At 42.5% G+C, this 22,226-nt stretch overlaps 1 protein-coding gene across 1 annotated transcript in view; it reads right to left on the bottom strand.

Moving 5' to 3' along the window:
• The window catches only part of NRBP1 (nuclear receptor binding protein 1), a 40,340-nt gene that overhangs the window by 5,608 nt on the left and 12,506 nt on the right, over positions 1 to 22,226 (bottom strand). The window contains exons 3-12 of the mRNA XM_082757574.1: positions 20,288 to 20,410; positions 19,591 to 19,692; positions 19,409 to 19,498; positions 18,855 to 18,895; positions 17,369 to 17,463; positions 4,128 to 4,211; positions 3,796 to 3,854; positions 2,540 to 2,638; positions 2,329 to 2,461; positions 1,941 to 2,043 (exon numbers count right to left, since the gene is read on the bottom strand). Of these exons, the coding sequence (XP_082613700.1) occupies positions 1,941 to 2,043; positions 2,329 to 2,461; positions 2,540 to 2,638; positions 3,796 to 3,854; positions 4,128 to 4,211; positions 17,369 to 17,463; positions 18,855 to 18,895; positions 19,409 to 19,498; positions 19,591 to 19,692; positions 20,288 to 20,410 (929 nt within the window). The remainder of the gene's footprint in view (positions 1 to 1,940; positions 2,044 to 2,328; positions 2,462 to 2,539; positions 2,639 to 3,795; positions 3,855 to 4,127; positions 4,212 to 17,368; positions 17,464 to 18,854; positions 18,896 to 19,408; positions 19,499 to 19,590; positions 19,693 to 20,287; positions 20,411 to 22,226) is intronic.

The following is a 22,226-nucleotide window of genomic DNA, read 5'->3' as shown; positions in this document are numbered from 1 at the left end:
TGAAGCAAAGACCATAGCAAAGAAGGCATTCAGTATCTCCACCTTCTCAGCATCGCCTGTTACCAGGACACCCCCCTCATTCAGCAAACAGAGGTGAGGCTCACCGGTCTCTAGTTCCCCAGGTCTTCCTTTCAACCCTTTTTAAAAGTGGGAGTGATGTTTCCTTTTTTCCAGTCACCAGGAACTTCACCTGACTGCCAGGACTTTTCAAACGGGCTAGAGAGAGGCTCGGCAACTCTATCAGCCAGTTCCTTCAGGACCCTGGGACCCATGGCATCAGGCCCCATAGACTTGTACTCGTTCAGCTTCATCAGGTGGTCTCCAACCTGCTCTTTGCTTACAGTGGGAGGGACTCGGCTCCTCAAGCCCTCATCTTCAGGTTCAGGGAAACAGAGACGTGTGAGGCCTGACTGGTGGTGAAGGGGGAGGCAAAGAAGTTGAGTACCTCAGCCTTCTCCATGTCCCTCATTACCAGTTCTCTCCTCTGCCGTTTATCAGCAGGGGGTACATTCTCCTTGGCCTTTCTTTGCTGGCCAATGTACCTAGAGAATCCCTTATTTATGTGAGTTTGTTTGTTTGTTTTGTTTGTTTTGTTTTGTTTGTTTGTTTTTTTGTGTCCCTTGCCACACTCAGTTCCATCCATGTTTTGACTTTCCTGATTCCATTCCTGCACATCTGGACAGCTTCCCTGTACTCATCCCTGGCCACATGTCCCTGCTTCCACTGCCTGTGCATTTCCTTCTCACATCTCAGTTTGACCAGCAGGTCCCAGTATTCCCTAGAGCAGGCTCCCTGTGCTCCCTAGAGCACAATGTGCCCCTCATTGTGCTCCCTAGAGCACAGCCATCCCAGTTTTCTGCCCTCCCTGCCCTCCTTCTTACTCAGGGGGATGTAAAGTTCCTGTGCTCTAAGGAAAACATCATTAAAGAGTTGCCAGCTGTGTTCAGCTCCTTTTTCCCTGAGGAGAGTGTTCCAGGGGATCCCATCCACCTTATCTTTAAATAGCTTAAGTTCACTCTTTGGAAGCTCAGGGTCCTGACTTTGCTCTTTTCCAGGCCCATACTCCTCAAGATGACAAACTCAACCAGGGTGTGGTCACTGCAGTCTAGACTGCCTCCAATCTTAACCTCTTTAATGAGTTCATCTGCATTGGTAAGCACCAAATCCTGTAATGCTTCTTCTCTGGTTGGTTTGTCTAACACCTGGACCAGGAAGTTATCCTCAACACACGCTGGGAGTCTCCTGGATTGCTTACAGCCTGCTGTGAAGGTTTTTTCAGCTAACATCTGGGTGTTGAAGTCCCCCATCAAGATGAGAGCATGCAAGTGTGACATTTCTTGTAGTTGAAGCAAGAAGCCCTCATCAACAGGCTCCCCTTGATTAGGCGACCTGTAGTAGACCCAACCACAAGGTGACCTTTATTGGCCCCATCCTTAATTTTTACTCACAAGCTCTCAACTTGTCCATTGCTGTTCCTCAGCAGCATCTCTTCGCAATCAAAATGAGCTGCTCCGTTATGCAAACACTGAGGAACCATTTCTCCAACACATTGGACTCCATTCAACAAGTCTGTGAGGAGTCTGAGTCACTTCCCCAAACTATTCTGCCAGGTTTAGCTAAAGATTGCTTCAACTACAGTGTGCTAATTTCCTTCTCCTCAGTCTGGGGCACAAGTCACATCTCACACCAGTGTTGCATGAACATATTCCACACAGCTAAATTCTTCCACTCAGCAGCTACCCTCCACCACATGTTCATGTTTAGATAAAGTGCACACTTCATCAACAGCTCCCTTTTGTTTACCAGTTATTGATGAAATGACAATGCTAACTTGAAGGCAAGAGTCCCAGGCAGTTCATTCATTGCCCAGCCTAGTGCCATGGAGCATGTTCCACGTACACCTGAGCAGAACCCCTCCAAACACAGCAATGGGTACTCACATCATCTTGACTCCTTCCCTATCTGCATGATTAATTTCTGCCAACACTGCACTCATGTCAAGGTTTTTGGTCATTTCTTCTAAAGCATTTTCAGGAATCATATCTATTAAAAGAGAACAAAATTAGACCTGAACAAGTGCAATTCCCTTCCACCCTAAGAACAACAATAAAAACAGGCTTTGTGATGAAAAACTCTTGTGCCACTCAGAGCAGGCAGAGCACCATATTTCTTCAGGCTCTGCAGCAACTACAGTTCTGTTTCACAAGGCCCTGGTCCCTGCCTGTTAAGATCAGCACAAAGGTCTTGCTTTCCAGAATATCAGCTGCAGTGACAACTTAGTAAAGCTTTTCATACACAAGATGCAGCAGCCTGGGACTCCATACTCACGTTGATGCCCAACGATACAGTGAGCAGCTAGTAGCTTTAGTGATGGCACCTCAAACAATGCCTGATGAAAAAGGAGCTCCCGAGCAGTAGGACGCTTGCTAGGGTCCTGTTCTAGACACTTCTGAATGAACTCCTGAAAGACAAAAATTGCATGAGATGATGATGTGCAATGCCAAGAGGTCTACATGGGTGCTGAACCTCCTTCACTCACCCTCTGCAAGGGGTCCTCCAGCAGCTGGATGGCACTGTTAATGGCCTCCTGGGGCACATACGATGACTCTCCATTACCCTGTATTTCCAGTACTGCCATCTGCAAACACAAAGTAGCATATTAGACTTCACCAAGAAATGCTTACTATACATTGAACAGACCTCATGACCACCACTGCCAAGTGTGAGATCTTAACAGCCAAGGGTTTTTTTTTGTGCTATTTAAGGTCACAGTTTGTAGAGGCAGAGAGAGAATAACTGCTTCATTATGATAGCTTGTTTCTAGCACCTCAACAGATTGCCAGAGAGGCCTGAAAACTATGCCAGCATCACCTTAGACAACCAGTATTCTATTTTGAATCTCACGATCCATTGGCCTACACTTCTTTGATAATTACCAACCTCTAATGAAGCAGTAGCTAGATCACTGACAGAATCTGACAGCGTCCCTCTTAGCTGTATGAATTGCTCTATATTACAGGCAGAAAAGCGAGCACATGATGCCACCCAGAACCAGCTGCAACCAACACATACACAAGTTCCCAGCCAGGAAAGGCTGGCAGAAGATCCCAGAGAATGTCTGAAGATTCAGCTCCAGTTTACTTTCCTAAAAGTTGTGTGTTTTCACAGGTCTTTTCTTGCTTCACTTATGGGATGTACAGCATAGGTTCAGAATTGTGTGTGCTGGCTCTTGCTGACAATTGTCCCCAGATAACTTATAGTAACTTGTATTTGCTAGTCTTGGGCCTACTGATTGCAGGGACAGAAAGTTCTACAATTCTGTGAACCAATAAGCTGCTACGACCAGGTAAGTCAGACTCAAACTTGACAATAACTAAAATCTGTATCAGGTGTGGCCACAAAGTAATGTCCTCTCCTCCAGATACTACAAGAGAACAAATACTCCAAAGAAGGGGAGTTTTCTTCCCCCCTCTGTACATATTAAGTACATTTTGTAGTAGTGACTGTTCCCACAGCAGGTGGGTCGGTCTCCAGAACTGTCCAGTTATTCACTACCCAGAGTAATAAATTACATGCCAGAAATTCCAGAAAGAACCACACATTACCAAGTTCTTTACTGCTTAGTAAAGCATTTGGGAGAACTTTGATAGACATCCCTACAAGGCAAACTGCGTTTGGCTCAGAGAACGAAATGCACCTGCTACGAAAACCACCCGTGCCCATAGCAACTCCATAGAGTCATCTCCTTCCCTTGCTTTTATTCTCTGTCCCATAACCACAGTGTTCCACACTCACCTCCAGGGCACACATCCCAAAGGAATAAATGTCCACAGCAGTGGTAACATTGGCAACTTCTGTAACACAGAAACAATGCTCTGTTATCAGTCTCTCCATGCACTCAGCAACAGGACCACCTCTGTATCAGGCTATGATAATCCTACAGCCTTCTCTCCCTCCTCTGTTATCAAAAGACAAAGGAGTTGAAGCAATAAAACAGGCAAATAAACAAAACTGATAATGTGACATCTCTCATGAGACTATAGCTGAAAACAATATGCACAATAGCGTGGAAGCGTTAGTGAGACAGGCCAACAAAACTCAGGCTTGAAGCTGTTGCCACAACATACCTCCATATTCTGGGGCAAAGAAGTGCAGGTTCTTCTGCTCCTCCCGACATGTCTTCACATGGTTATTAATTGTGTCTGGCGCCACTAGAAGAAAGTCATGAATGCTTAGTATACAGGAAACCTTAGCCCATCCCCAACTAGATCCTACAGAATACATGCAACTCCAGGGCCAATTGGCTGCCCAAATGGGCACCACAGTGCAGTTCAGTTGGCCCGTCATCACTCCCTTCATCTCAGGTCACTTGCCCTAGAACATTTCACCATTGCTTCCTTGGCTGCATATTGACTGAGGCAACTTAGCATTAGCTCTCTAAGAAAACCCTGGAGTCCACACCTCACAGCTTCTTCTGAATGACAAGATGAACTGGAAAGAATTTCCCTGTTAAAGCGCAAGTCCTAAAAACACCACACTTAGATCAGATTTATAGCATTTGTCACAAGCAACCCGAATATAACAGAATCCCTAGGAACAGCTAGAAATGCCAAGATCACTGCAGTTACAGTCACCACCTTAGGGCTCCAGGAGAAGAACAAGTCTACCAGGTAATTTTCCCTAACAAGATTCTTCCACATGTCAACAGGACACTGGTGCCAAACTGACTCAATACAAAAGTCAAGCAAAGCTGCCAAATGAGACCTGACAGCACAGGCTTTCCAGCAGCCAGCACCTGCATGGTCCCAACTACAAACCAGTCAGAGCTGCTGGAAGAGAATGACTCCCAGCCACAAGCACAATGAGCAGGATACACAAGAATGGGTAAGTCCTAAAAGATAAGCCCCTCAAGACAACCACCTTTGAAAAGACTGCAAAAAGTATGACAGGGAGAAACACTGAGGTAGGCATGGAACACAGTCATCATCCCATCTGAAGTTCTACATCTACTTTAGAACATGCCTAGTCCCACAGACTCAGGACCATCTCCCACTTAGTCAACCTCCTTGACAATTGCAATTAGTTCTGGTCTGCACTGCTACAATGTGGACTTGCCCAGCACATGCCAAACAACAAAGAAGACCCCATGCTGAATGAGACTGAACTTGCGCCCAGCCTCAGAGACGAACTGAGACAAGAAGGATCTCCCTTAACTCCATCCAACCTTTGCTGTGTAGCACATACTGAATCATATCTCTTTCAAGCACTGGAAACAGAGCTTGCTCCAATGGCCAACTTCCCCAACAAACTGTTCATGGAGAGTTTATTGCTTTTTGTTCTTGTGCTATCTCTGTCTTGGAAGTCCAAGAAGACTACTTCATTCCTAGTGCTTATCTATTTACAGATACTACCAGGTCGTCTCAGCCTCATATCATTAAGGGAAGTAAGCTAAATTCTCTGTCTTCCTCTTAAAACCCCACTCGGCATTTTCCCAATGGCACTGACTGCTAAGATAAGCTCTGCCCAGGACTATGCAAAATCATACAAATTCTCTCTCTACTGGGGAATCTTCTCCAACATATTTTAACATTACTTTTCAGTGACATGACTGTAAGAAAAGGTAAGGGGGTCAAATTTCCCCCTTGAACAGCCAGGGAAGGCCAGATCCTCTTCAATTCCGAAATGATGAGCTCTGGGCTTTTGTGAAGCTTTGTATTTTATACAACCAAATTACCTGCCACTGCAATTAGTCCAGTCATCTAATGTATTCTTGTGTTTCTGGAAGATGTCCTGACCTACCTCAACATCACACGTTCCCCTTATTTCTTTTAACAGCCTCAACATTAATGAGATCAGTGACTGTGGAACACCAGCACCCCCCCCACACACACCTCAGTGGGACACTCCTTTTTCAACTTCTACCCTGTCATCATGCCTCTCGAGCCTGTACCTTATGCTGCATATAGTGCACATCATCCAAGTTTTGTCTAGCATAACAGATTATTCTATCAGGCCTTCTAAACAGGCTCTCAAACATCCAAAATGGAAAAGACTTGTTAACTTGCTTTTGTCGATTCAGTTAAGGGCAGTATCTGTCTTAAGTAACCAATTGCTATACAGTAAGAGAAGTATAGCAACCAACACTAAGATCTTGCATGTTGCTGAGCTGCTGCCAGGGCAGCACTGGTGTCTGGTCGAAGCCAGACCACCTAAGAAAGGACAGACATCAAGGCCTACCCTAAGAGCGACACGCTATGTCAACAGTGGCAATGTTGCCGGAATTCAGCACAGAGAATCACAGGATCATTTAGGTGTTCTTGGGAGTCTTACCAACCAAGTCCAACCATCAACCTGATCTACTGAGTCCCCTCACTAAGCCACACCCCGCAGTGCCACATCCACATCTCTTACGTACCTCCAGGGATGAGGACTCCATCACTACCCTGAGCAGCCTGTGCCAATGCTTGACCACCCTTTCTGTGAAGAAATTCTTCCTGATAACCAATCTAAACCTCTCCTGGCACAAGCTGAGACTGTTTCCTCACATCTTACCACTTGTTGCCTGAGAAAAGGAGACCAACACCACCCTCACCGTCACCTCCTTCAGGTAGCTGTAGAGAATGGTGAGGTGTCCCCTCAGCCCCCTCTTCTCCAAACTAAACCACCTCAGGTCCCTCCTAAGTCCTGTTTTCCAGTCCCTTCACCAGCTTTATTGCTCTTCTCTGTGCTCAGCCAAGCACCTCAATGTGCTCAACTACCTTCTTTAGTGAGGGGCCCAAAACTAAACACAATATTTGAGGTGCAGTCTCACCAGTGCCAAGTACAGGGGACTTTCACTTCCTTAGTCCTGCTGGCCACACTATTTCTGATACAAGCAAGGATACCACTGGCCTTCTTGGCCACCTGCACATACTGCTGGCTCTTGTTTAGCCAGCAGTCAACCACCACCCCAGATCCTTTTCTGCTGGGAAAACTTTCCAGCCACTCTTCCTCAAGCTTATACCACTGCATGGGGTTGTTATAGCACAAGTGCAGGACCCGGCATTTACCTTTGTTAAATGTCACGCAATTGGATATGGCCCGCTGAGCTAGCCTATAGAGGTCCCTTTGCAAAGCCTTCCCACCCTCAAGCAGATAAGCCATCAAGCGTTGGACCAAAGTTCTCAGAAAGGAAATCTGGGGCAATACGACCCCAGACAACAGTTTTCTGCCAAAAACAGAGCAGTATAAAGCCATTTATTGCAAAACATTGCAAACAATGTTTTGATTAAGTTCATTTTCCAATATGTCTTGCCTAGATGGAAAGAGCCAGTTCACTATCCAGCCATTCTGTCCTTTGCTCCTGGACCCTATTTAAGAACAAGGAAGAGGCAGGAATCAGTCACAAAAAGGCATTAATAACAGAAACCTTAGCCAGTGATGTAACATAGGCACTCCCATACTACAAAAGCAAGTTTCAACAAAATCCTAGTACAACCTGTATTGATAATCATAGAATCACTTAGATTGGAAGAGACCTTCAAGATCATCAAGTCCAACCACCCACCTAACACTACAAGTCCACTGCTAAGACATGTCCCTAAGCACCACAATAGAAGAGGCATTCCTGGGAACCTGGTTCCACAGCCCAATATAGTAATGTTTGGAAATTAAGAAAAATAAAATAAAAAATAATTGCTGTCTACACCTCATTTGATGACTGTCTGCATCAGGGACATATGGACATTCTGCAATGGCACCAGCATTTCTGGAAAAAGCTGTGTCTACACTGTATGTGAGAACTTTTAACTTAGACACACAGAAAAGTAGCTCTAAATTTGCTGTTGGAGGTTATCCAGGTACCTTTCCCCTCTGATGTTTTATCCACTGTGCCTCCAAATTTGCAGAGCTGCACCAGAAGTCCTCAATATGTTTTTCTATCACTGTTGGAGAGACTTGCTCTGGAGCAGGGTTTGATTAGCCACACTGCCTTTTTCCTGTTGTAGCAGTTTATATCACAACTCTTGTGTGACTTGGCTGAAAGACACATGCACCACCTTGCACTCTTATTGCAAAGCTGAAACAATGCAGTAGCAGAACAATGGCATAAGACTACCAGATTCTTCACAGCATGCCTTAAAATAAGCAGAGATGGGATTGTCACAATTGCATCTGTTCCATTCATCACTGTGACAGCAACAACCCACCAGGAAGTCAACCCAGAACAACTCACACAATCACGTTAAAGGACCAGATGTTCTTTAAGTGCTGCTATGCACTGTGATTTTGGAAGCTGGACCAACAAACTTTGATTTGATCTAGTCTAGTTGTAATTGTATGTCTATCAGCTTGGTACATAAATCACTTAGCAAAGGTGCAGGCTTGAGAGGAGCTCCAGCTGAGCAGACAGTTTAAAACAAGATTCATAATTATAAAAGGTAAGAATATACACGTTAGGGTACCTTTGACACAAGCTCTTCTGACTGATTTCCACATTGTTTCTACCTGCCAGACATTACTATATACAGCAATGACTCTTTAATTCTGTGAAGAATCAGATACACGAAGGCTAGGGACAATTATGTTAAGGAAGACAAACAATAAAGTTCAAAAAGGAAAGTCAGATCATAACATTAACAACAAGCATGCCTTTCTAGGCCACAGAGAAGGGGAAGACAGCAAAGGGCAGAATACAAGTACCACACAAGTGATCAGTCTGGTAGGGAATTAGCGAAGCAAAAATGGATTTTAAGAGAAGGATTCAGCCAAATATGGTGTCTGTGCAGGGCAGATGATTAGAAGAGACATGAAGTGCAGTAGAAAGTAGGACAAGCAACTTGCCTTTGGCAAGCTGAGCTCAATCCGACAAGAATAAGCATAAAGAAGAAGAAACATTGCTATAGGAACACAGAGCTTGCTCGACTTCTCAAACCCTCAAGGACATGCTAATGCAAAGAGGTCACCAGGGTAAATAGACAACTCATCAGAAAGAGAGTCATTAGGAGTGTCAGCCAAGAACTCACTCGGTGCTATTATTTCCCAGCTGTCACCAACAGCAAGTTTTAGCAGAGATGCTCAATCTTACAGTGACTTGCCTTTGCAAACACTTCATACTGCAGAAGACATTTTCTTCTTGTCATGCATGCAATTCACTCACCTTTGTTTTGCATTCACCACTTCCTCCTTGCAAATAGGAAAGAATCTGCTCACTAGACTTTCTTTTCCTCTCAAAAAATTCAAGGGTTGAAGTAGCCACTGACCCACTCAACTGTCTCTTGGAAATGCCTAAGCATTCCTTGAAGCAGGAATATATTATTCCACTCTTACAGTAAAGTGCTCAACTACACTATATACTCCAGATTTTTCACAGGCTTAGACAGCAGAGGAAAACAAGTTGACGTCCAGAAGGGTCAACAACTAACCTTTAAGATTAGTCAGAGAAGCTTGCTATGCAATCCAACAACAGGGGATGATTAGCCACCTTACTTTTACTGCACCGCACCAGCATCACAGGGACCCAAAACGTTCAACTGAATGCAAGACCATCTGTTTGCAACTATATAGCAATAGCCAGAGGGCCAGGATAGGTATTACGAGACTGCACAATAACAGGATACTTCACAGTTCACTTCAGAGGAACAGCAAGATGACAAATGCACTTATTAGGGAGGGCACAACCTAGAAAATAAGCAACTGGGAAGATATTGAAATATTTCTAATAAGAAAAGCAGTGACAAATTTAAGTTGATCACAGAACGCAAGCATCTTATAGCCCTTGCAGATCTACATCAGGGATTGTAAGGAGTGTTTACAAACTTTTTTGCTACACTAAATCATCAGAAGCAGGAGGGGTTTGTTTTTTAGAACAGCTGAATATCTATTGAGATGAAGGGGCGAAGATATTTAGTACATGAAAAGTTCACTACATATAGTTACCAGTACCACAGAACAGCCCCACAACTGCCCACATCTACATTCATTCTTATCATATCTATGATTCTGAATAGAGTAACCATCTCTGCCTGAAAGATGTCCCGTACTATTACTTCAGAGAAATTACTGCTGAAGTAAAAACAGTGGTACACACAAGAAAGAGTCCCCACCATACACAAGTTCACGTATTTTGAGAGAGGTATCCTTCTTCACAGAAATTAATATAAAATCATAGAATCGTGGATTGTTTGAGGTTGGGAGGGACCTCTGAAGATCATTTGATCCAATCCCCTGCTCAAGCAGGGCCACACAGAGCAGGGTGTCCAGGACCTTGCCCAGGCAGAATACCTCCAAGAAGACTCCTCAACTTCTCTGGGCAGTCTGTGCCAGTGGCTCTGCCACCTGCACATCAAAGAAGTGCTTCCTGATGTTCAGAGGGAACATCCTGTGTTCTCTTTTGTGCCCAGTGCCTCTTCTGCCACTGAGTTCCACTCATGCTTTCTGCATCCTCCCTCCAGGTATTATACACATTGATGAGATCAATGTAAGACAAAGCCTTTAAAAAAATAATAATGTAAACCGCATACCACTCTGAACCTTCTGGGTAATAAAAAAATTAATTCAAAACTATTTATATCCCAGATCTCATCCCCAGAAGTACATGTAATCAGAGACAAACCTTTTCCCCTACTTATGAAAGTCCAGCTTAGTTTAGCTAAGTTTCTACGTAATTGGAAATGCTTGGCTTGGTAGAGGATGAGCTTGACCCTACACATAAAGCTGCATGGCTAGAAGCTAGCACTACATAAAGTCAAGTTAAATCTTCCTAAGAGGATGCAGTCATTGGTGAAAAAATTCCTGCTGATTCTTATTATAGATTTTCCTGTGTCTACTCTTCTTTAAATCATGCCTGCTTTAGTTCAAAAAAAAAAAAAAAAGTCAAATCCAAGATATCCAACTAAACTCTATCTGATTTCTGCATAGCCTCCTAAGTACCTCAGGTATCTGTTAAGGATGTGAATAACAAGTCTTTAAACATCAGGTAACAAAATCCAAAAGATTAAAGTAATGGCTAAAATTATCTTATTTATGAAAACATATCACACTCAACCTCATTAATTCAATGCTCAAGAGAAACAGCAACCCTATACCCTATATTTAGGAGTGTTTTCAAACCCAAATCACTGTTCAAAATCCAAGGATTAAGCAATCTCCAGCTTTCATATGAACAGTACATAATGATAGTATAATACAGTTAAAACTAAATCTTGAGAAACCAGACAAGAAAGCTCTGTAAGTTATCTGATGCTGTTTCAGCACAAATGAGATACCACACCATTTCCTTACACCTGAAGATCACTGACTGAGGCTCTTTCCTTACCTTGCTAGCATGAGGGTATTTTGCCCTGCTCATGGTGGTGACTTGTTTTAGAGAAACTGCTTGGCAGTTTTATGCCACGTTGCCATCTGCATGGTTGAACCCATGCTGAAGTTCTGGCTCAACCACATTCTCACTCTTTGGGTGTGTTCCAGAATCAGTCTACTGCTTGTGTGCCACCTCACCTCACCAAGGTGGCCTGCTGCATAGCATAAAACTGCCACAGACCGATTTGCCTAGCTGACAACACTGGTAAGCAATTGATCCTCAAAGAAGTCTGCTCTCTGAAGGCTCCAGGCCCAGGTTACATGAACTTCCCCCTCAACTGTTTAAAATTGCAAATTTCATTTTCTGAGAGCATCTACTCTTCTGATAATGCAGAGCAACGCACCACATCTTCCTCCTGCAAACACTAAGAAGGCAGAAAGGCCATTTTTGACAGGTCCTTCCCTTTCAGCACTGCCAACTGACAGTTGGTAGGCACCCAAACCTTCAGCAGAAAAAAGCTCTAACTATTGAGAACAACCATAACGCCTTTTTTTTTTTTTAATTAAATGCAGAGTTGTATTTAACAGAATTAAAAATTGCAGTACTCAAATCCTTCTCTAGCCTCCACAGCCCAACAAAGATAAACCCAACACCCTCCTCATATGCCCAAGTTTCCCCCCAAAAAAGAGTTTTGTTTGGGGAGCCATAAGTAGTCAATCTCACATTGCAATCAGGGGCTCATTTGGGTGGGAGATCTCTCTGGCCATCAGAAGCCAGATGTATTTCACTGAAACATTCATCTTAAAAACAAATCATCTAAGAAGTTAAAACTACAAGCAAGCAATTAAATGTCCAAGCACAAAGCAAAGTCTAGTCCAGGTTTGGTGCTCAGCCAAGCCTAGCAAAGTTGTAGCAGGAAAGAGCCTAATGTTCATGACAAGTTCAACTGGGAAGAGATCAGAAGAAAGCATCTGATTGGCTTGACATGCAGGAGCCAGCATGCACTAGGGTCCATTGACTAGCACACTCTAAGAACAAGGAGAGGAAGAGAACTAACAACCAGGGGGCTTCACAAAGGGCAGTGCTCCCTCTCTGTAAGGCTTTGGATGAGAAGAATGGCTTTCATTCCAGCACAGAACAAAAGGTCTCAAAGCAGGATACACCTAGGCTGAACAGTTTTACATACCAGCCTTATAGCAAGGGAACACTGTAAAAATAAATTGTGTGTGTGTGTGTGTATGCACGCATGTGTATTACAAATATATATATATACATATATATACACACATACATATAAATATGTATATATATATATACACACACACAAAAAAAATAATGTACATTACATATATAGTGGTAGTCACATCACAGGAGCGGAGAAGTTTGCTCACCATTAGCAAATATCCTATGAAAGACTGTTGGTAACAGAGCAGCCCGTAAGCGGGAAGTAAAACAAGATAGAAGTCAATGAGTTGATGAAACAGCAAGCACGTAACATTCATACAGACAGCTAGGTCAGAATCATTGCAAAACACAGACAAGACTGCGAATCTGGCCCAGCCACCAGCCATCTTTTAAAATAAATTTAACTAAGGAATGTTAGCGTTTCAAATTGAGACCCAGACCAGGCAAGGGAGAAGACACCTCTGATCAAGTAGAAAATTAGAGTTGAGTAAGGCAAAGAAATTGGAAGTTCTACTGTTTCTTTGAGTGATTCACAGTCCCTCAGAACCTCTTTCAGCAGACATCTACCTCTCTCTAACACTATCAGCTTCTCCTCTGCACAGATCTTTGCAGCTGAACCTATACTTACATACCTGACCACATAATTTAATAGCAGAGTTAATACCAAGTAAAACCCAGTCTCCTGGCACCTTGGACTGGAACTGAAGGGAGGCTGTGGAGTGACTGTAATTAAATATGTACATGTAGTGAATCCTAGAAGGTCAGGTAGGCTGAAGACAGGAAAGTATTTGCACCAGCCAAATACCTGGGGGCACTATTTGGAAATACACTAGCATAACACAAAACCACAAAACTTCCCCGTGTTCTACTGGAAATCTCATTCTGCACATGCTAACATGGCATGCACATGCCTCATGTCCACGTCTCAGGGAAACAAGAAGCCATTACAAAACTCTCCAGTTTGCAGTCTCAGTTCTGTTGAAGTACTCCAAGAATTGCTTAAAAGGACTTTTAATTAAAACCCATCACACCTCTTTCCACCTGTTACTGATTCTTAAACTCCCAACAATAATTATAAGAAACATTGCCCAACATTGGCTAAACATAGCAAATAGCAGCAAACATCCCATCTAAACACATTGTTGTTCCTTTGCACTCAGAATGCCTTTGACCTGCCACAACAAATCATCTTGCAACATGCTCCTTTCACAAGTCTAACTGCTAGACAATGCGGATATGCACAGATGCAATATGGTCTTGCATGTAGATCTTGTGGAAGGGTACATAGAAAACAACACATCTCTCACATGGAATATTTTCATCTGATTGCAACTCCAGAAAGCATTCCTATCTCCAAGAACACCAGTGCAAGTCTAAGAGTTTTAAGTCTTCCCTATCCTCACCAGAAGTTCTCCAAGGCACCCTGCTCATTTGACACTTTCTCCTCAAATCTACTAGCCCTGCACTTCAGGCCACTAATAAATAAATAAATAATAATAATAATAAAAAAAAGTTAACAAACAAATGGATGGGCTTTTGTATTGTTAAGCAGTATGAGACATCCCTCCTCTTTCCCACTCCCTTTTTCTTCCACAGATGACCCCCACCATATAAAGATTTCAGTCCTGTCCCCAAAACTCAATGGAATAGCAACACCTTACTACTAAATTAATCGTTTTGCAACACACAAGTGGCCCTAGAAAAATGGCTAATACAGAATTGCATGCAGAACAAGAAACACATAGTGGTCAGTCCTGCTAGTACATGTGCTTCTGCAACCTAAAGTACCAGCAAGAAGTGGCAAGCAAAAGGGCTGCTCTAGCACCTAAAGAGGTGCTACAGGAACAAATAAGTACAAGCCATTTCTAATGCAACACAACTAACAGACACTACTCTTCTAGTACCTCTTCACCTAGCAGAAGGAAGAATATTTTGTGGGATACGCTAGCAGCTTCCTTTCACCAGATTTCTGACCCAAATTCAGCAAGTATACTGTCTTGCTTAAAGCAGAGGGAAGGAAAGTTTTCGAAGAACACAGTGCTGAACAGTGCTAAGAAGGGAGACGGTATTAAAGTGAAGATCATGATGTACTGAATCATTGTTACCCTTAAATCCATGAGAATGATTCCCCCACTTTTTAAATACACACAGGAAATTGTTCAAGTATCAGCCAGCTCTGAGAAGTAATTACATGAAGCAATAAATATGGGCCTAACGTTGTTACTGATCTCAAAGCAACTCTCTAAGACCTGAGCATGAAAACAGCCTGTCTGGCTACTGCACAGTCAGCAGTGCTAGAGAACTGCAAGAATCTGATGACACAGTTGAACAGTTTTGACTTGCCTAGCTGGGTGGGTAATACAGGAATAAGAATGCATTCCGCAATATTGGCAACTATAATTACAGCCTGTGCTGGAATCACAGATGTTATGTTTTGAGGATTCTTTTTCTGATCAAACGTCCACTTGTGCTCGCTTCTTTTTAAAAAAAAAAAAAAAAAATCAGAAAGGATAAGAATCTCCTAGATAAATCACTTCACTTCTGAACACAAGTAGTGCAAGGCAGTCCACAACTGTGGAGTTGTACCAGTTTGGGCTGGGACAGAGTTAATTTTCATCATAAAAATTTCTGCAGTGCTATGGTTTTGATTTGTGACCAAACCAGAGTTGATAACACACCAGTGTTCTAGCTATTGCTGAACAGCACTAACATAGTAAAAAGGCATTTTCTGTTCCTCACACTACCCCACCAGTGAGTAGGATGGGGGTACATAAGAAGTTGGGGTGGGCACAGCTGGGACAGCTGACCCAGCTGACAGAAGGGATATTCCATATCCTATGACACCATTCTGAGCAATAAAAGCTAGGGGGAGAAAGAGGAGTAGCGGGATGTCCAGATCTACAGCATTTGTCTTCCCAAGCAACTGTTACATGTGATGAAGCCTTGCTTTTCTGCAAACAGCTAAACATCTGCCTGCCAACAGATAGTAAGTAAATTCCTTATTTTGCTTTGCTGATGTGTGCAGCTTTTGCTTTATTTAAACTGTTTATCTCAACCAATGAGTTTTCTCAATTTCACCCTTCCAATTCTCTTCTGTATCCCACTTAGGGTGAGCAAGTGAACGGCTGCATGGGGCTCAGCTGCCCACAGGGTTTAACTCACAACAGGAGTAAAAGAGCAACTGGAATTGAGCACTGCTCCTGCACAGTCACACACATAGAATTTCCCTTCCTCAGGGCTACCAAATAGTCTCGCTGAGGATACAGCTGTTAAAAAGTACGGACACCTACTACTCCTTGAAAGAGGCACATCAGTCCAATTGCCTCTGTTCCTTCTACCATGCCTACTAGAAGCAAAGATCTATGAGATCAGAGGGAGTAGGCAAACATGTAACTGCTGAGGCAACTATCTGTGATCCACACTCAATGAACCACCTTTCTAGACAGTCTCTTAACGGCACCACTGAGAGTCTAAATGCTCATGAGAATGCCATGTTTGCTGATCTGCAGAACTACTCTCTGGTAAAAAGCCACAGCCCTAGATACCAGCTTGAAGTGGTTTACTTTTATAAAGCTTTGGCTATCAGTCAGAAAGATTCCAGCTGTATAATACTTTTAAACTCAACTAGAAAGGGAAGAATCTCTTACGTACTTCTTGAGTAAAGCCTACAACAGACTTCCCATAAACGACCTGAATTGGATGCCAGGGAGCCAGCTATGTTTACCAGCAGGCAGGTATCAGATATGTGCAACTCCTGAACACCCCCCCCCACCTGGACAACTTCAGAAAAAAACTGATCAAGTGAACCCTGTGATATCATCAGCCTGCATGAAGAACAAGATGTCATCAAGTTTACAGGCGGATGATTAATCCTTCTGCCACGACCCACACTCCCCGGATACAAGCATATATCAGAAGGTTGTTATAGAGAACAAAGACCCCAAATCCGGAACAAGACAGAGTAAGCGTCCTTTGATTGAAAGAAAAACTACAGAGTTGTGCAGTTTATGAAGAGAAACTACTTTTAAATGACAGGTGAAGCAGAGCATTCTTTCCTGTACACTATCTACATTAAAACCAAGAATTCACACAGATGGAATCCTACAGGATGGCCAGTGCACAGTCCTCAGCTTTGAGGATACTTGCAGTAGAGCTGGACAACTGGCAGCTGTCATTTGAAAGGGTACATCAAGGTACCAGAGAATGCATCCAGAACTGCAAACATTCCTAAAGATATAAGAGCAACAGATGAGGAAAAAGAAATAAAAACAGACTAAGCAAGGAGGCACTGCATCTCTAGAGAAAAATACTTCCTACTTCTGAAATAAAGCATTTCAGCACGAGCAGCTGCCCGACAGGGCATGTCTTTGCTAAACAGGCACAACACAAGCTAGCATCCTGAAGTCCAAGCTAAAGTGAATGATGCTAGATGAAATGCCAAGACTAGAGTCTATAACCTTCATACACTTTTTGGTAAAAGAAACATTCATGTGACCTCAGTGGACGCAGCTCTCCAGACAGCTCTCAAAGCTTCACAACACTGACAGGCAAACTCCATGTGTATTAACACTGGGGGGAGGGAGGGGAGGTAACAAAATAAAAAAAGGGCAGAGCATATATGAATCCAAGGATAAGAAGGATAACGTGCATGCAAAACTTGGAAGTTCCTCTGAGATCAAAAAGGTATGGGTTGACATGGAAAACAGCATTCAGTAACAGTCTTTCCTGTGCCTAAAGGCAGTCCAGGAGTGTATTCTATTGCCAATCTCTGGCCCAAATGACGCAGAGGTGGAGGAGCATATGCATACATGCCTATTATGCCAGATAGCCTCAAATGGATTAGATGTCCTGTTCTAGTTTAGCAGTTTGCCTCAAAGAGGAAGGGACACCTCCAGTAAGCCTTACCTGACCCAATTTTGATCAATCCGTTGTGCTGAATAAAGATGGTATCGCAGGTCAGATTGCCATGGATGATTGGGGGATCACAGGAGTGGAGGTAGCTAGAGATTCAGAACAGAGCACTGGTCAGGGGACTACCCCAGGCTGAAGCAGGAATCCCTCCCTTCATCCCTTCCCTGAGATACATCAGAACATCATCATGAGAAGAGAACAAGAGGGCAAAGGGTGCATGCCAGGGATTTACAATAGCAGGGAGGTACAAAGTCAGTGACTGTACATCAACCTCTAGCCTAGTATAGAATAATTAAAATTAAGCAATTGTCTCTTACTAACAACCTCCAGAATTGGCAGAAGGAAAGTAAAGAAAGCTTCTTCTGACCATTCTGACCAGTTCTTACAAAACCCGGGGTACCAGATCTGCATCATACACCTCAATACTGCTAGATGGGAGTTAAACAGGTTATTTTTTATTATTAAATTTATTTATTATTATAACAGGTATTAAAATACCAAAAGAACAGAACCTTATTCTGTCCCTAATCATAGGATATCAAAAACGGTGTTCAGTGGTGCACAAACACGATCAGTCATGTTTTCTAGCATGCACAATTAAAACTTCTCAGTGCTGGGGCCCCAGGTACAGTTTGAGGTTAGTTTTGCATTTCACTCTGCCTTGTTTTATTTTAGCAGCCAGCACAGATAAAGACCGTCAGCTCTCAAAAGCTTGTTAGAACACCAGATATCCCTCAGCAGCTATACTTGGCTAAATGGCAACAGAATTTTCTCTATGGAGTGCAAGCCTTGCTCTGACATCCGGGTTATTGTTTTTCCAAGGCTGTTATTAGCCACACCATCTCTGGCTCAGGTAGGGAAGTGTCTTTAAGACAAAAACAAAAGAACTCCAGATTCTGTTCAACCAGATTGTGCTAGGAAGGCTGCAGATGATATGCATCATCAAGAAATGTACAGATTCATATATACTCCTATTAATATCACACCACAATGATTATGAATACATCACATGCTACACAGCTGCAGCCTACCAAGATTAAGAAACTTTTCCGTGCTCCAGTCATATGGAATTGATTTCTTTGAGACTTCTTTGCAACATTCTCTTGGCCGTGGTTAGAGCCAGGTTATAAAGCTGCATCTGCATACATGGGAAGGCTCCCTGATGCTTATCTTGTACAGTCACTATCATACTGGTCACAACCATTGGGATCCAAACCCTACTGCACCAGTTTCTTCATTGTAGAAGCTTCAGTATTATCTAACTGAAGAGTCTGGAATTGTTGTATAAAGTGCAGCTGACACTCTACAGACTACAACTGGGTTAAGATTCAGGCTGGATGATTGAAAGTGCTCTCCAAGCTCTATTCCATGAAGTTTGCTAACATTTAGCAGCATGTATATAGACTACTTTTACTATTCTAGCACAAGAAATGCTATGCTTAAACAAATGGCTAGATCTCAAGATCAGTAACTTACGTACCTGAGAGCAGAGAGGATCTGGGTACACCATCGCTTCCAGGCCTATAAACACAGGCACAAAAAGGATAAAAATCATTCAAGGAAGGGGAACTAATCCATACTTATGTGATTCAAAGCTCATTCAAATGAAGGAATATACCCTCCAACCAGTGGTATCTTAGCTTATATCCAGTAAAGGTGTGCAAGAAGTAAAATCTTTATGAATCAGTATTCTTGTGCTCTGTTTAGCTTTTACATTTTTGACAGGAGTTACAAATCATGCCTCCTCCCTTCTAACTCCTCTCATGCATAGAACCCTTCCCTCTTTCCTGCATGCATACGCAGAACAGGAGAAGCTATCACAATATACATATGAAGCTGCAGAACTACAGGAAACAAAGAAAGCAATACAGATCAGGTATCTTAGAAAACCTGCAACTAAACTGGCTTACAGTAACAAGAAAAAATTTCAGACATTATCACCAGCTTTTCTTCTCATTAGGATCCTCTGCTGAGAGACCTTCCTAGAGGCCGAAGACACCAAGTGAAAATAGGCACATAGGAAAAAAGAGTTACCTTTTCATTCATAGTTTTGTGGTTTTTCTTTGTCTTCTTCAGGAACTGTTTCAAGCTCCCTGAGGACATATATTCAGTGATGAAGATCACCTGTGGGACAATAGGAAATATTACCTTCTGCCTCACTAATTACCCACAGGATATACAGCAAGAAAACCCAACAGACTGCTTGCTTTACTTACCCTGGCCTTATTCTCCTTCACATCAGCCCAGTATTTGTGAAACTTTACAATGTTCAGATGTTCCAGTTGAATTAAGTTGTCAAACACTGCTTTAACTTTCTCCTACAACATCAGAAAATCAAAGTCATGTTACATCAAAGACCACATCAGCCCACACCTTACTTGCTTCTCAGGTCTGGGTCCCCTTAAACAACACAATACACAAAACAACACATCAAGCTCCTATGCCAACAAGAATCAGCATCTGATTTCATCTTATACTGCATTGTTTGATCACCAAGACTCAACCAACACAAAAGCCTCTAGATGTAGTGCAGCAACAGTTTCAGTCATGTTTTCTTCAGAAATCAGGCTTCATTTTTGCTATGTTTAAGGAAGTAGAGAAGAGTTACAGACACAGCCAATAACCCACATGAATCAGTATCTATAATTACACCCTAATGCAAGGCCTGTCACCCTGGTGCAATGTGTTTTTACTGTAGAGGTGACAGAGCACTGCAATAGGTTGACAAGAAAGGTAGTTGAGTTTCCCTCCTTGGAAATCTTCAAAAGCCATATGGACATGGCCCTGGGCATCCTGCTCTAAGCACCCCTGTTTGAACAGGGGAGATTATACCAGATGAACTCCAGAGGTTGCTTCCAACCTTAACGATTCTGTGGTGTTTCACACATTTTGTTGGGAAACATGTCAACATACCTCCTGAAGCTTAAAGTTCTTCCGCTCAGAAAACTGAACCTCATTCCAAACCACTTCCACACCTTCCTCTGTATCCATGGCCAGGTAGGCACTATCAATCCCTGGGACATTGCGTTGATTCACCTGTATGGAAAGGATGGAAACAGGTATGAGATCTAAGCTAGCAAGACTAGATCATTACTATGCACCCTTCATTTCAGTATTACGAACGTTGTTCATCAGCTTTTAACTAAATGAGCATTCCAGGACAGGATTGTCCACAGGCACTTCAGGAACGGGACATACCCAAAGATAAGCACGATCTAGGCCTCATACACAGCTGGTCTAGTGAAAGCCTCCTTTTGGCTATAATGTGTTAATTTATGTTTTATATCTGTATTTTATTTTACCACACACACAAAAAATCTTCAGTTCACCATCAGCTGGCCACATACCTAGAATAGCTTCACTTCCAACTGATCCAATTCTCCCGTTGAAGTAAAAGTCAATACAGAGATTTGCCTAGCATTCCAGACTCACCTTCTACATATATTACCTCCTTGAAGCTTTGGCCATCTCACAGCTTTTCCTATTAATATTGTCTCACCTTTTCTTCCTTCACCCCATCAGCATCCCACATTCGCTGGGAAATTCTCAACATACACAAGGGCTTCCTCAAAAATTCTTTTCCTCTTGGCAGCTGCTTTTACGCAACCAAAGGTACTCAGTTTCAGCTACAGTATTACATTAATGATGAATTGATGCAAGTGTTCTGCCACCCACAAAACTTACATGAATAAAGCACTATACTATAGGAAATGACTACTGATAACACAATACTAATATAAAAAGGAAACAAATTTCCAATGAACAGTACTTTCAACTTCAGTAGACTGGGTACAGACTCAGTGCACCCAGCTGATCACACTGATACACAAAAATCTAAGGCTTTTTTTTTTTTTAATGAAGAAATTTTGATGGAGGACGGGGGTACCAAAGAACTTGTTGGTCATGCTAATAATAATCAAAACTTGAGCTCCGAAGACAAGTGTGATCAGAAGGACTAACACACCAACAAAACATGAACACTTAAGAATTGTGCATGAAAAAAAAAAAAAAAAAAAAAAAAAAAAGAGTCCATTAAGGTATTAATTTCACTAGTGTACAACACCAACTTTAAAAGTTTGCATTACACACATCTGCTCACTGGATACTTCATCAGTAGCTTGATAATTTAGACAGACCGACAATCAATTTAGGTTGGTTTTTTTGGAGATCTTCCAAAAGAATCGTAACAGGCCTCCTGATATTCAATTTTCTCAAACTGCAGATGACTTACTGTTGTGATAAATGACTACAAGAACGGTGTAGTTGGAGTGACACAGATTGCTCAGTAAACTGAGCTGTAAATTATTGTGATAAAGACAAGATGCACTTGCATGACACAGATAGGAATAAAGAACACAGACCATAATTACATAAAGACAACCTGAGCTGCAGAAAGTAACTGTTAAAAACAATCACAGGAGACAAGCAGCTTATGACCCTATTCCCCTCCCACCCTTTGCCTCCTGTATAACTGAGGGGTGAAAGTTCTAACATTTTATTCAAGGAGATACTCATGATATTTATCATAAGAAAGTGATTTTCCCTATATACACACTGATACTGACATCAGAATAGTAGGTCAGGCCTGTTATGTTCCATTGTTAAAGGCTGAAAGACTATTTAACGACAACATTCATTCCTTCAGTTTTCAGTATGAGAAATCTCTCAGGCATGACATAGTACAAGAACTCCCAGTACAATTAATAAAGTTGAGTGATGAAAGGCTTTAACTTCAGAAAAGTTTAAATAAGACCCCAGCCAACAGAAAGCATTTAAGTGTTAGTACTGTAGGGACAAGATACAGCCATGACTACCCACACTCAATGCCCATGCATTCCTCTATATTCTCTTC

The sequence above is a fragment of the Aythya marila genome (genome assembly GCF_965140915.1).
Source record: "Aythya marila genome assembly, chromosome: 3".
NCBI lineage: Eukaryota > Metazoa > Chordata > Aves > Anseriformes > Anatidae > Aythya > Aythya marila.
The sequence above is the reverse complement of the archived record's forward strand: the minus strand, read 5'-3'. Positions and strand labels throughout refer to the sequence as shown.